General features: G+C 42.7%; 1 protein-coding gene across 1 annotated transcript in view; it reads left to right on the forward strand.

Annotated features, from left to right (window-relative positions):
* Positions 1-512: 512 nt before the first annotated feature.
* The window catches only part of LOC140476556 (uncharacterized), a 32389-nt gene continuing 18444 nt past the window's right edge, over positions 513-14457 (forward strand). The window contains exons 1-3 of the mRNA XM_072569340.1: positions 513-611; positions 2453-2553; positions 9243-9321. Coding sequence (XP_072425441.1) covers positions 2472-2553; positions 9243-9321 — 161 coding nt within the window. The 5' untranslated portion in view covers positions 513-611; positions 2453-2471. The remainder of the gene's footprint in view (positions 612-2452; positions 2554-9242; positions 9322-14457) is intronic.

Below are 14457 nucleotides of genomic sequence, written 5' to 3' on the forward strand. Positions count from 1 at the left end.
CCCATGCTCAAATACAAAAGATCTAGACAATGTCTGGGTTTAGATTGACAAGTGACAAATAACATTCGTCGAGAGTGTGAAGCTGGAAAAGCACAGCAGGTCACACAGCATCCGAGGAGCAGGAGAATCAATGTTTCGGAAATAAGCCCTTCATCAGGAATCAGGGCTTATGCCCAAAGCTTTCATTCTCCTGCTCCTTAGATGCTGCCTGCCCTGCTGTGCTTTTCCAGCTCCACATTCTCGACTCTGATGTACAGCATTTGTAATCCTCACTTACTCCTCAATAACATTCGTGCCATACAAGTGCAAAGCTATAAAAATCTCCAAAAAGGGAGAATCTAACCAACTGTCCCTGACATCGATGCATGATTATTCCTAAACACATACTATCAGTAGCCTGAGGGCAACCAGAGACTAGATCAGCTATGTAAACTCTATGAGTGCTTTTACAGGAAAGGTTATGAACCGCGGTGATTCTCCAATATTTGTATTGGACCTTTGCTGATACACAAGTCAAGCATGCCTTTTATACTGGGAGAAAGCAGACTTACATGGGATATTTTCTGCTCTTCCTGAAACTGGCAACAGTTGTGTGATTCCATGCATGAGAAGTAAGTGCAATTACAGTTCACCTTTTAGTTGATTCTTAAAGCTTACTTCCAAAGCAATCGATGTTCTGCATGGCTCCATTTTTATTGCCCTAACTAGTGGGTCTAGGTCAGGTGGATCGTAAAAATGTTGAAAACCTGAAAGAGTTTGGTTCTAATTTTAACGGAAAGTGTCAGGACAGGCACACAATGTGTTCACAGGAGGCAGGTTGATGATTTAAATGTCATTGTGTTATAATGAAGTGGGATATCTCAGAATTATGTAACTATTTCAAACTCAATCTTATCCAAAGTTGATTCCCAGACTTTGGAAAACCTGGCAGGTGAAGTGATAAGGACTGCTGGTTTGGATCAGTGCATTTTCACAATCCTGCTGGTCCCAGTTTAACTACTTCATTTACTTTCCCCACCATTAGGCAAACCATAATTCACTCATGGGATATGTTGTCACTGGCTGCACCATCTCCAGTTGCTCTTGAGAAGGTGTTAGCGAGCTGCCTTCTTGAACCGCTGCAGTCCTGACTTGCAATGTCATTACAAAGGGTGTTGACTCTGAAGGAACGGTGATATCCTTCCAAGTCTCTCCCAGGATGATTCAATGTCTTTAGTTGTATCCCACCAGTTGTCAATGTCCTGCACTTGGTTCCAGTGCTGTGACACAATGTGACAACCCACCAGGAGACTCAGAGACAGTCAATTCAAACATTTACAAAGAAAGTCTGCCTTAGACTGTTTAAGTCTGTGCTCTAAAAAGGCAACAAATGCTTATTCCTAATGCTGATAGTTCTCGTATAAAAGGTGTTTCAGCAGCTATAACATCCCTGGAGAATTAGGGAAGGGTACTTTTGAGAATGCTTACTTCTGTTCACAAAGTGCGAATCCAGTGGTGATCATTTTGCATGCTCCGTCCTGCCCCATGCCCCACTGTCAGGTGCTGTAAGTACTGTATAATTCCTGCAGGACTGCATCACTCTCATACATACCATCTGCCTTTCTAATTTGTTCTTGTACCTGTATATCACACAATCTACTCTTAGATTATCATTGTTTTTGCAAAATTGGAGGTGCATAGTGACAAGAATGTCAGCAAGAACCTGGTCCTGATGATAAAATTGCAATGTCTTTTTTAAAGCGCCCCCCCCCCTCAAGAAACAGGCAAAAGACAATCAACCACAGCCCCCCCACTTCTGCAACTACGACTGTGCCTGAATCTGTCCCTGCATTAACAATATTTTTCAACGTAATGTGTTAATGTTTTTAATAACTATGATTCAAACCTTCATGAATGATGTGCTATACTTTGTGTTAGGCTTTTGGGTGATCTTTGAGTGATCGTGAGTGCCCTAACCCCACTTTTCCCATCGGCTCCATTATTTCTATTAAGCAAGGTTTCACTGGAACGCAGCTCCGGCGTTATAGGAGAACTACCTGTGGACCCATTCGGTCACAAACTCAATTTCACTCTGGAGGATTGTCTGTCTTAAAAGCCAAAGTGCTGCTAAATGTGGCCAGCTGACAAAAAAATAGATCAACAGACAGAAATGCAAATGGACAGGTCACGTAGAACAAAAAGTAAACAGACTTTTAAAACAAAACAATATTTACCCTGTCAAATGCAGTGTAAAGGTGACCTTCAGTGTGATCAGGTTGGTGCATACTGTAGGGCCTCATCAATGTTTAATACAAGAGCATGTAGCATTGATTCTTGGAGTACAGGAGGCCATTCTGCCCACACGTCCTGTACCAGCTGCTTACAAAGCTATCCCAATTAGTTATAGTGTTGGTCTCTGCCTGATGCTATGATTACAATCTTAACCTTCTTGATATTTTCACCAATCTCTCAGAATCCGCTACCTCTGACTCATGGACTGGAAACTGTGCTACTTCTGGCTTGTGTCCTTTTTACTGGTGTGGGAGATCCCAGCTCCTGGGAACAATAATGAAGGTGATTATTACAAAGTCCATGTTTGTCTTTTAGAAATGCAGTTTGATCCAACAGCCCCACATTGAGGTGACAATATTTAACTCATGTAATCTTGGACACTAGAATAACATGAAAAGTTCAAAGCTAGAATTCATGTGAACTGAGGAATCGGCTCCTTAGTATGAAATATCTCAGCTGGACTTCTAATCCATAATCTTCAGCATGTGGAGACATCAGCAGTATTTAATGTTGTTGCAATTGTTTTCTTGCATGACTGTGCCTGGGAGATCTAATCAAAAAACCTTAGCTGTTTGGACAGCATTGTAAAACATTACTGAGTAGTGACTGGTTATATTCTGGAAGTACCTGGGACAATGAAGGAAACTTCATTGATAACCATCAATGATTCAATGATAACCATCAAAATGAAATGAGTATAGATGTGAAAAGGACAGGGCATCTGAGGATAGAGCAGAGAAATAAGACAACAGTAATAGAATTATTCTTTCAAAGAGCTAGCACAGATAGGAGGAGCCTGATGGCCTCCTGCTGAGCAGTACATTTCTAAATTTCTGGTACATAAATCTGAATATTAAGATTAATGTCTAGGCTTGCTTTCATATCAAAACAAAGTCTTTGTATAAATGCAAGATGTAATACATGGAAAACACGGAGAACAGACTATTTGGATGTAGAACTGGCTCAATGGTAGAAGACAGAGGGTGGTGGTGGAGGGTTGCTTTTCAGACTGGAGGCCTGTGACCAGTGGTGTGCCACAAGGATCGGTGCTGGGTCCCACTGCTTTTCGTCATTTATGTAAATGATTTGGATGTGAACATAGGAGGTATAGTTAGTAAGTTTGCAGATGACTCCAAAATTGGAGGTGCCGTCGATAGTGAAGAAGGTTACCTCAGATTACAATGCAATCTTGATCAGATGGACCAGTTGGCTGCGGAGTGGCAGATAGAGTTTAATTTAGATAAATGTGAGGTGCCACATTATGGAAAAGCAAACCTTAGCAGGAGTTATATACTCTAAATGGACTTCAGCAAGGAGCTCAACAAGGTCACATGATAGACTGGTTAACAAGTTAGATCATGTGGAATCCAGGGAGAGCTAGCCATTTGGACACAAAATTGGCTTGAAGAGAGGAGACAGAGGGTAATGGTGAAAGATTGTTTTTCAGACTGGAGGCCTGTGATCAATAGTGTGAAGCAAGGCTCAATGCTGTGTCCACAGTTTTTTGCCAGTTATATAAATGATTTATGTAGAATGAATGGTTAGTAAGTTTTCAGAAGACATCATAATTGATAGTGTCGTGGAAAGTGAACAAGGTTATCTCAGAGTACAATGGGACTTTAATCAGATGGGCCGAGGATTAGTAGATGGAGTTTAATTTAGATAAATGTGAGGTGTTGCATTTTGGTAAGGTAAAGCAGGGAAGGACTTATACACTGAATGGTCGGGTCCTGGTGAGTGTTGCCAAACAAAGAGACCTTGGGATTCAGGTTCATAGTTCCTTAAAAGATGGAGTCGCAGGTAGACAGGATAGTGAAGAAGGCATTTGGTACACTTGCCTTTATTGGTCAGTGAGTCGAGTATGGGAGTGGGAGGTCATATTATGGGCTCGACAGGACAATGGTTAGGACACTTTTGAAATACTGGATTTAGTTCTGGTCTCCCTGTTATAGGAAAGATAGAACATAGAACAGTACGGTACAGCTCAGTCTCTTCAGCCTACCATGTTGTGACGAGCATGACAGCATATTAAAACAATTCCTTCTGCCTGCCCATAGTCCATGTCCTTCCATTCTGTGCTTATCTTAAAGCCCCTTAAATGCCCCGTCACATCTGTCTCACCACCCACCCCAGCAATGCATTCCAGGCACCTCCCACTCTTGCCCCTCACATCTCTTTTGAGCAGTCCCCCTCTTACCTTAAGTGCACAAACCCGAGTATTAACATTTCAACTCTGTGAGAAAGATTCTGACTGCAAACCCTATCTATGCATCTCATAATTTTACAAACTTCTGTCAAGTCTCCCCTCAGTCTCTGCCGCTCCAGAGAAAATAATCCCAGTTTGCCCAGCCTCTCCTTTATAGCTCATACCCTCTAATGCAGGCAGCGTCCTGGTAAACCTATTCTGCACCCTATCCAAAGCCTCCACATACTTCCTGTAATGTGGCGAACAGAGTTGAATGTAATACTCTAATGCAGCCTAACCAAAGTCTTATAAAGCTGAAATATGACTTTCTGACTCTTGCACTCAATGCCCTGACTAATTAAAGCAAGCACATCATATGCCTTCTTTACCACCCTGTCTACTTGTGTGGCCACTTTCAGGAAGCTAAAGAGTAGGACCCAAAAATCCCAATGTCCATCAATACTGTTAAGGGTCCTGCCATTAATTATATACTATCCCTTAACATTTAATCTCAAAGTTGTTGTTAAACTTGAAAGGGGCAGAAAAGATGCACTACGGTTTAGAGTGTTTGAGCAATAGAGAGATGCTGAATCAGGTGGGGTTACTTTCCCTCAAGCTTTGGAAGCAGACGCATGACCTTTTAGAGGTTTATAAAATCATGAGGATCATGGGCAGAGTGAATAGCCAAGGTCTTTTTCCCAGTGTGGGGGAGTCTAAAACTAGGGGGCAATTGTTTAAAGGGAGAGGAGAAAGATTTAAGAAGGACTGAGGGGGCAACCTTTTCACGCAGAGGAATGGTTGGAGGCTGGTACAATTACAACATTTAAAAGGCATCTGGATATGTACATGAATAGGAAAGGTTTAGAAGGATATGGGGCAAGTGCTGGCAAATGGGACTAGATTAGGTTAGGATATCTGGTCAGCATGGACGAGTTGGACCGAAGGGTCTGTTTCTGTGCTGTGCAGCTCCATGACTCTGTGTTCCTTGAGAGGCTACATCTGGGAATAATTGACTACTGTCTTGTCAAAGAGCATCTGGTAGGAAAATTGGAGTAGAAATAATATGTGAACTGCATTGACTGGGTGCAAGGCGTGTAATTTACACAGAGTCATGGAGTCATAGAGATGTACAGCATGGAACCAGATCCTTCAGTCCAACCCATCCATGCTGACCAGGTATCCTAACCTCATCTAATCCTATTTGCCAGCACTTGGCTCATAGCCCTCTAAACCCTTCCTATTCATATACCCATCCAGATGCCTTTTTAAAACTGTAATTGTACCAGCCTCCACCACTTCCTCTGGCAGCTCATTCCATACATGTACCACCCTCTGCGTGAAAAGGTTGCCCCTCAGATCCTTTTTATATCTTTCCCCTCTCGCCTTGAACCTATGCCTTCTAATTCTGGACTCCCCCACCCCAGGGAAAAGACCTTGTCTGTTTCTCCTATCCATGTCCCTCATGATTTTATAAACCTCTATAAACTCACCCCTCAGCCTCCAGGGAAAACAGCCCCAGCCTATTCAGCCTCTCCCAATAGCACAAATCCTTCAATCCTGGCAACATCCTTGTAAATCTTTTCTGAACCCTTTCAAGTTTCCCAACATCCTTCAGATGGGAAGGAGACCAGAATTGCACGCAATATTCCAGAAGTGGCCGAACCAATGTCCTGTATAGATGCACTATGACTTCCCAACTCCTATACTCAAAACTCTGAATAATAATGGAAAGCATACCAAGTGCCTTCTTCACTGTCCTATCTCCCTGCAACTCTACTTTCAAGGAACTATGAACCTGCACTCCAAGGTCTCTTCATTCACCAACACTCCCGAGGACCTTATCATTAAGTATATAACTCCTGCTAAGATTTGCTTTTCCAAAATGCAGCACCTCACATTTATCTAAATTAAACTCCATCTGCCACTCCTCAGCCATTGGTCCATCTGATTAACGCTGAAAATTTTGTCGCTGGAAAAGCGCAGCAGGTCAGGCAGCATCCAAGGAGCAGGAGAATTGATGTTTCGGGCATAAGCTTCCTGAAGAAGGGCTTATGCCTGAAACGTCGATTCTCCTGATCCTTGGATGCTGCCTGACCTGCTGCGCTTTTCCAGCAACACATTTTCAGCTCTGATCTCCAGCATCTGCAGTCCTCACTTTCTCCTCCATCTGATTAACGTCCCATTGTACTTTGAGATAACCTTCTTCACTTTCCACGACACTATCAATTTTGATGTTTTCTGCAAACTTGCTAACCATTCCTCCTACATAAATCATTTATATAAATGACAAAAAACAGTGGACACTGCACTGAGCCTTGTTTTACACCACTGGTCACAGGCCTCCAGACTGAAAAACAACCTTTCACCATCACCCTCTGTCTCCTCTCTTCAAGCCAATTTTGTATCCAAACAGCGAGCTCTCCCTGGATTCCACATGATCTAAACAGTCTATCATGCAGAACCTTGTTGAGCTCCCTGCTTAAGTCCATTTAGACAACATCCACTGCTCTACCTTCATCAATCCTCTTCGTCACTTCTTCAAAGCATGAAGACTTTCGAACAGGTGCAAATAGAATCGGTCGGCAGGAACTCAGGCACCTCATTGTTTCAATTTACCTCATTGTTTCAATTCTCTGAGAGTAGCCAGCTTCAGATAGAAATACTTTCAGACCAGCCTTATGTGGAAATTTGAATTACAGAGAATCTAACCAACACATGAGTTTCTGCAATGTTTATGTACTGATTCAGCCAAATTCACCTGGCTTATACAAATCTAACCCTGTGATAGCCCCTTAAGGATTTTAGGAGTTTCTTTGGTCAGAGGGTTTTAGGATTATGCTACATGTTGCTCTCAGAAAGGAGTAAAGTCAATCACATTTAAACAGGGAGACATGGTGCATGTAGAAGAGAAGGGATAAGGTGTAAAGAGCTGATCAGTATGATAAAATGTATACATGGTGCATAAACACTGATACAGACCTGCAGGCAAGATGGTGTGGAGCTCAGCTACAGATTCTCAGGCCTCCCAATAAACATACATCGAAATCTCACAACTGCTTGGGAGAACAGAGTTGCAACTTACTTTGGAATGCAGTTGCCTGAAGGAATCCACAGTAGACTAACCTACTGTGCATACTGTCCTTTCTCACCCCTCGTTGCAACCATAAAGCTACATTGTCAACCATTGCTCTGATTCGCAACCTAACAAGTCAAACTCGTAGTGAGGTGGACCTAACATATCAGCAGATTAGCACAACGAGTGCCAACAGTGGTTTTAGACATAATTGTTTGTGATATATTTAGTTCAATGAACACAATCCATTTAATTGGCTAATGACAGTTTTGCATGGATTCAGAATTGGCTTGCCTATAGAAGACAGAGGATAATGGTGGAAGGGTGCTTTTCAGGCTGGACTTCCGTGACCAGTGGTGTTCCGTAGGGATCCGTACTGGGGCCTCTGCTGTTTGTTGTAAATGACTTGGATGAAATTGTAAATGGGTGGGTTAGCAAGTTTTGCAAACAATACAAAGATGGGTGGGATTGTGGATAGTGTAGAAGGTTGTCAAATTATACAATGGGACGTAGATTAGTTGTAGATATGGGCAGAGAAATGGCAGACGGAGTTTAACCTGGGTAAGTATGAGGTGCTGCACTTTGGGAGAGCAAATGTTAAAGAAAAGTATAACAGGGCCCTTAACAGCATTGATGTCCAGAGGGATCTTGGGGTTCAAGTCCATCGCTCCCTGAAATTGGCCATAAAAGTAGATTGGATGGTCAAGAAGGTGTAAGGCATGTTTGTCTTTCTGGGTCGGGGAACTGTATACAAGAGTCAGGATGTCATTTTGCAGCTTTATAAGACTTTGATGAGGCCACACTTAGAGTATTGCATTCAGTTCTGGTCAGCACAATACAGGAAGGATGGTGAGGCTTTGGAGAGGGTGCAGAAGAGATTTACTAGGATGCTGCCTAGATTAGAGAGTATGAGCCATAAGGAAAGGCTAGAAAACTTTGGGTTGTTTTCTCTGGAGCAACAGAGGTTGAAGGGAGACTTGATGAAAGTCTATAAAATTATGAGATGCATAGATAGAGTTGACAGTCAGCATCGTTTTTTCCAGAGGTGAAGTGTCTAATACAAGCATACATTTAAGGTGAGACGGGCTACGTTCAAAGGAGAATGGAGGGACATTTTTCTCACACAGAACACGGTAGATGCCTGGAACACACTGCCAGGGCTGGTAGTGGAGGCAGACACGGTAAAAAATCATAGACTCATAGAATCACTACAGCGTGAAATCAGGCCCTTTTGCACACCTACCCTCCAAAGAGTAACCCATCTAGACTTATTCCCCTACCCCATTATCCTATATTTACCCCGGACTAATGCATCTAACCTACACATCTCAGAACGCTGTGGGCAATTTAGCATGGCCAGTTCACCTAATCTGCATATCTTTGAATTTACGGGACTTTTCGTTAAGTATATGAATGTGCAAGGAATGGAGAGATTTGGACTAATGATAGGCAGAAAGGATTTGTTTCATTTGGCATCACGTTTGTTACAATACTGTAGGCAGAAGGGCCTGTTCCTGTGCTGTACTGTTCCATGTTCTGTGTTCACAATATGACACTGTTAACAAGTGTACCTTGAGGGTTGTACTTATAGCCCATTATTTATTTCAGCAACTTGTGATAAACCATGGTTATCAAATAAATGCCCACTGCATGTAGGATCCTGATGATTATGTGGGACGCTGCAGTCGTTTAAAATATAATTTTCTTCATCAGGAGTTCCAGACAATTTCCGATTCATTTTTGAACACAGTAACAACATTGAAGATTCAGAATGGCTGGTGGAAGAACAAAAGTGAGTAGTCAACGGTATTTGCATCTTGCACAAACTGGTTTCGAATCCATTTCCATACATAATAGAAAGAATTTTGACAAGTTGGCAGATCTATCTAACAAAACAGGAGTATGTACGTGCATGCATCCTTACCTGCCCAGGATGGAGATAAGTGACAGTGAGAGTATGGGCCAGTGCTCATGTTATTGTGGGTGAATGTCAGTCACAGAGTCATACAGCAGAGAAACAGAAAGATCGGTCCAACTCATCGGCCCAACATATCCAACCAGATATCCTAAACCGATTTGGTCCCATTTGCCAGCACTAGGCCCATATCTCTTGAAACCCTTTCTATTCATATACCCATCCAGACATATTTTTAAACTTGTAATTGTACCAATCTCCTCCACTTCCTCTGGCAGCTCATTCCATGCACAATTCACCCTCTGCATGTAAAAATTGCACTTCTGATCCCTTTTAAATCTTTCCCCCTCACCTTAAACCTATGTCCCCTAGATTTGGACTCCTCTACTCTGGGGGTAAGATCTTGGTTATTCACCTTATCTATGCTCCTGATGATTTTATAAATCTCAATGAGATTACCCCTCAGCCTCCGATGCTCTATGGAAAACGTCACTGTTGTATTGAGATGATTGGAGGAATTTCACATCACCCCTCAATCTTAAAGTTGTCCTCTCACCTAAACATGGCACCATCTTATCACCTGATATTCCCAGAAGGACTTGCCACTCACCAGATGCCCATTCCAAAGGCTGACATTCCGGCAGCTAAGGTCACTGTGTTCCTGGACGGGCACTGGCATTCCGAAGCTGCCCAGCGTGTCAAAGGACAGTTTTCCTGAAGATGTCTGAGAAGAGGAAGATGGGATTGTGATTCTCTGACAGGGACCTGAATTCAGCCTGGTCTGAGTTCATCATCCCACCAAGGCTTATACTATCCTACTCTCAATGCTGCATGCAGCATCTTCCGCAACTCACCTCTGGTTTGACCCCTCAAATACCAACATCACTGACCCCATGTGGTCCCTTTGATGCCTACTTAGTTGCTAGGGACACCTCACCAGCAGCACTATTAGTGGTTTCCCTAAGCCATTTACAGCTTTCATCTCAGTTGGCCCCATCCCTCTCTCCCCACTGCACATAGCTATAGAAACAATGTTGTGAAATGTGAAAGGGTTCAGTAAAGATTTACAAGGATGTTGCCAGGATTGGAGGCTTTGAGCTATAGGGAGAGGTTATATAGGCTGGAGTTGTTTTCCCTGGAGCGTCAAGGCTGAGGAGTGATTTTACCTGAGGAGTGATTTTATACAGGTTTATAAAGAGAGGCATGTATAGGGTAAATAACCAAGGTCTTTTCCTTAAGGTTGGGGAGCCCCGAACTAGAGAGCATTGGTTTAAAGTGGGAGGGGAAAGATTTAAAAGAGATCTAAGGGACAACTTTTTCATGCAGAGGGTGTTGCATAGAGGAAGTGGGGTAGGCTGGTACAATTACAACATTTAAAAGGCCTCTGGATGAGCAAATGAATAGGAAGGGTTTAGAGGGATATGGATCAAATGCTGGCAAATAGGACTATGATTTACTTAAGATATCTGGCCAGCATGGACAATTTGGACCAAAGGATCTGGTTTCTGTGCTGTACATCTCTATGACTCAATGAGAATGCACTTCCAGGTCCTTTTTGCCTGCCCAAATCTATTCTCCCCATCTCTCCCAAAAAGGTCTTTTCCACATTTAACCCTCCCCAAACACTGATCTCTCAAGTTTGGTCCTACACTTTCCTGGTGACCAGATAGATGGTTCCCTCCTTTTATAGATCCAGCTGGTGTATTAAGGTAGACTAAATTTGGGATCATGAAAGAATCTGCGAAAAATATAGGAAAATCCTAAATTGGTTTTCATGTATGTGAATGACTAGGGGGCATCGTTTTAACAGAAGGGAAAGGAGGTTTAGAGTAGATGTGAGGAAAAGTCTTCTTTCATCCAGAATGTGGTGGGAATCTGGAACACAATGCTTTCACAGAATGGTCAAATCAAACACCTTCACAACCAAAAAAAAGTATTTAAATGCATATTTGCAATGCCGAGTGCTGGAAAATGAGATTAGAATAGTTAGGTGGTTATATGTGGTCAGCATATACTTGATGGGCCAAAGGGCCTGTTTACTGTGCTAGAGATCTCTATGATTTTATACTGAATGGCGTGAGGATTGCTATTGCTCCTCGTAGACTGAATGAATCGCAATAGTGAAAAATAGGGATTGTCCGTTCCAGTCTAAGTACCTTGTTATGGACCAGGCTGACCCCCCTCAAAACACATCAAGAAGATATCCCAGACCCTAACTTTCCTAGTTGTTATAAGTAGGTGTGAAGTGGATATTCCAGGAATGATGCCCAACCCTCTGTTTTAAACAAAACTAAATTTAGTTTACAGATGAACAAAACCAAACTTAGCACATAACTATTTGAAAATCAGTCGACTCTCTCACAATTTAATGATGATGTTCCAAATACTTGCACTAATCCCCATGAACAACCCCTAGCACAAAAAGGTAAAATCAAACACAGGTTCTTACAGGAGGATCTCAGAGAGAGAGAGAGAGAGGATCGGCATGGAGCTGTTTCTTTGACCAGCAGCCTCAAAAACTGACTGCTTGCTAAAACCAAACCAAACCAAACCAAACCAGAGTAAAGCTGAGCTAGGAGAACTGGCCACTTCTGTGGAGGTGCATGTATTGGACTGGGGTGGACAAAGTTAAAAATCACAAAACACCAGGTTATCGTCCAACAGGTTTATTTGGAAGTACAGAGGAACCTCAATTATCCGAACGAGATGGGCGGGCACTATTTCGTTCAGATAATTGATTATTCAGTTAATTGATTTCCTCTGGGGCTTGGAGTTTTCTGTGAAATCTGCTCCCCGTTCAGGAGACTTGGCAAAAGCACACTGCACGCAAGCCCCCAGCCACCCGCCCACCCCGACACCATTCAATACCACCCCACGTGCGCCCCCCCCCAACCCTGCATCGCAGTCCTTCCCCACCAACTGTCCAACCTCGTCCATGCCCCCGCTCCCCCATCTGACTCTCCCCACCCTTCTGATGGTTGTGGGGGAGGGGGGTAGGTGGGCAGCTGGATTGTACACCAACAGTAAGACTGCTGCTGCCTTTGTGCGGTAAGTCTCCAAATAGCACATGCACACACACACACACACACACACACACACACACACACACACACACACACACACACACACACACACACACCATTTTGACAGTTTCCACCATTGCCCTGTACAGGACAATGTAGGAGAGATTATCTGTGGAAGGGGTCTTCAGGGTACACGTCTATGTAGAACTCCAGGGAAAGTGTGCGGGTACAGAGAGTGGGCGGGACATCAGTCACGTGGAGACGGTGCCTGAACTGTCCGAGACTGTTCTCAGCAGCATTTCAGAGAACCGAGTTCATTTATAATTATTGTACCTGTAAACAAAAGACATGATCAGGGTTGAAACAGCTCTTTACATAACGTTTCTATCGGGACCTTGAGATCCCCTTCGGATAGTCTAATATTCAGATAATTGATATTCAGATAATCGAGTTTCCTCTGTACTAGCTTTCGGAGCACTGCTCCTTCATCAGGTTGCTGTGGAGTAGGATAATAAGACACAGAACTTATAGCACAAGATCACAGTGTCATACATGCAACTGATATGATATATGGAAGAAATTTGGATTGCTGTTTCATCTTTCATCTTTTAGAACGGGTTGCAAGTTTCAGTTCATTAATATGTAAATCCCAGAAATTGTTTCGAATCACGTTCTCAAGATAATGTAAGGTTTTATAAAAAAAAGTTACATCTCCACTCAGACAATACATTAAAGCTGCAAGGTTAGAGTCTCTCTGTATCCCAATCTTGAGGCATGCTGGTTCTATTTCCAGAGAAGGAATTTATAAAATGTTACATGGGTTGACTGCCTGCAGATTATGTGCTTTTTGAACAAAATAGAATATATCTGAAATTACAATTCTGCAAATGCAAATTCACCTATGGACTTATATGTGTTTGTGCATGCATGTGAGGGAGAGAGAGTGTATGTGTGTGTGCATGTTTGTGTGTTTGCAGTGTGAGAGACAGTGAGTGTGCGCGTGTGAGTATGCGTGTGAGAGTGGGTGTTTGCTTGTGTTGTCTCCCAGAGAGAGAGTGTCTGAGAGAGAGCATAGTATATGCAAGAGGGTCTGCATGAGTGTGTGAGCATGTAAGAATATGTATGTGTGTGAGTGTGTGTGTGTGAGAAAGTATATATTGTAGTGGGGTTACCTGTAATGTAACATGAACCCAAGGTCCCAGTTAAAGTCATGCTCATGGGTACCAGACTTGGTTATCAGTCTCTGCTCAGCCAATTAACAGTAATCTAGGTTTGTGGAATCTATTGTATTAGTCGCATGCATGACACTGTGATCTTGTGCGATACATTCTGTATCTTATGATCCTGCTCCACAGTTACCTAATGAAGGAGCAGTGTTCCAAAACCTAGTATTTCCAAATAAACCTGTTGGACAAAAACCTGGTGTTGTATGATATTTAATCCCTTTAATTTTACATTTCTTTTATTTGAAAGCCTTTGGTCTGAGGTAGTATCTGTTAGCTATAATCAAATTGCTTTTAAGCCCCATCCAAACCAGACACATTGGGATCTATGCATTTACAACCCCTTTGAAAAAACAACCAAGGACAACTTATCCTTGTTAAAGGAGCAACATCGTCACATGTTCCCCCTTTAAAGCAAAATGAACCATCAATATCCAAACATGGCTTCATTTCAATCCAAAGATGTGTAGATTTGGTGAATTGGCTATGCTAAGTTGAGTGTTTAGGGATGTGTAAGTTAAGGGCGTTAGTCAGGGGTAACTGTAGAGTAAGAAGGTAGGGGAATGGGTTTGACACAGTTACTCTTCAGAGGGTCAGTGCGGATTTTTTGGGCCTTTGGCCTGTTTCCACACTTTAGGGATTCCATGATTCTACACTGTCAGTATATTGCAAAACCCCATATACATTACATTGACCATAAATATGTAAACATTCTACTTCAGTCCGTTTAGTCCTACCACCAAACGCCTCCGTTTCTCATCCACGTC

Source organism: Chiloscyllium punctatum, chromosome 4, assembly GCF_047496795.1.
Source record: "Chiloscyllium punctatum isolate Juve2018m chromosome 4, sChiPun1.3, whole genome shotgun sequence".
Lineage (NCBI taxonomy): Eukaryota > Metazoa > Chordata > Chondrichthyes > Orectolobiformes > Hemiscylliidae > Chiloscyllium > Chiloscyllium punctatum.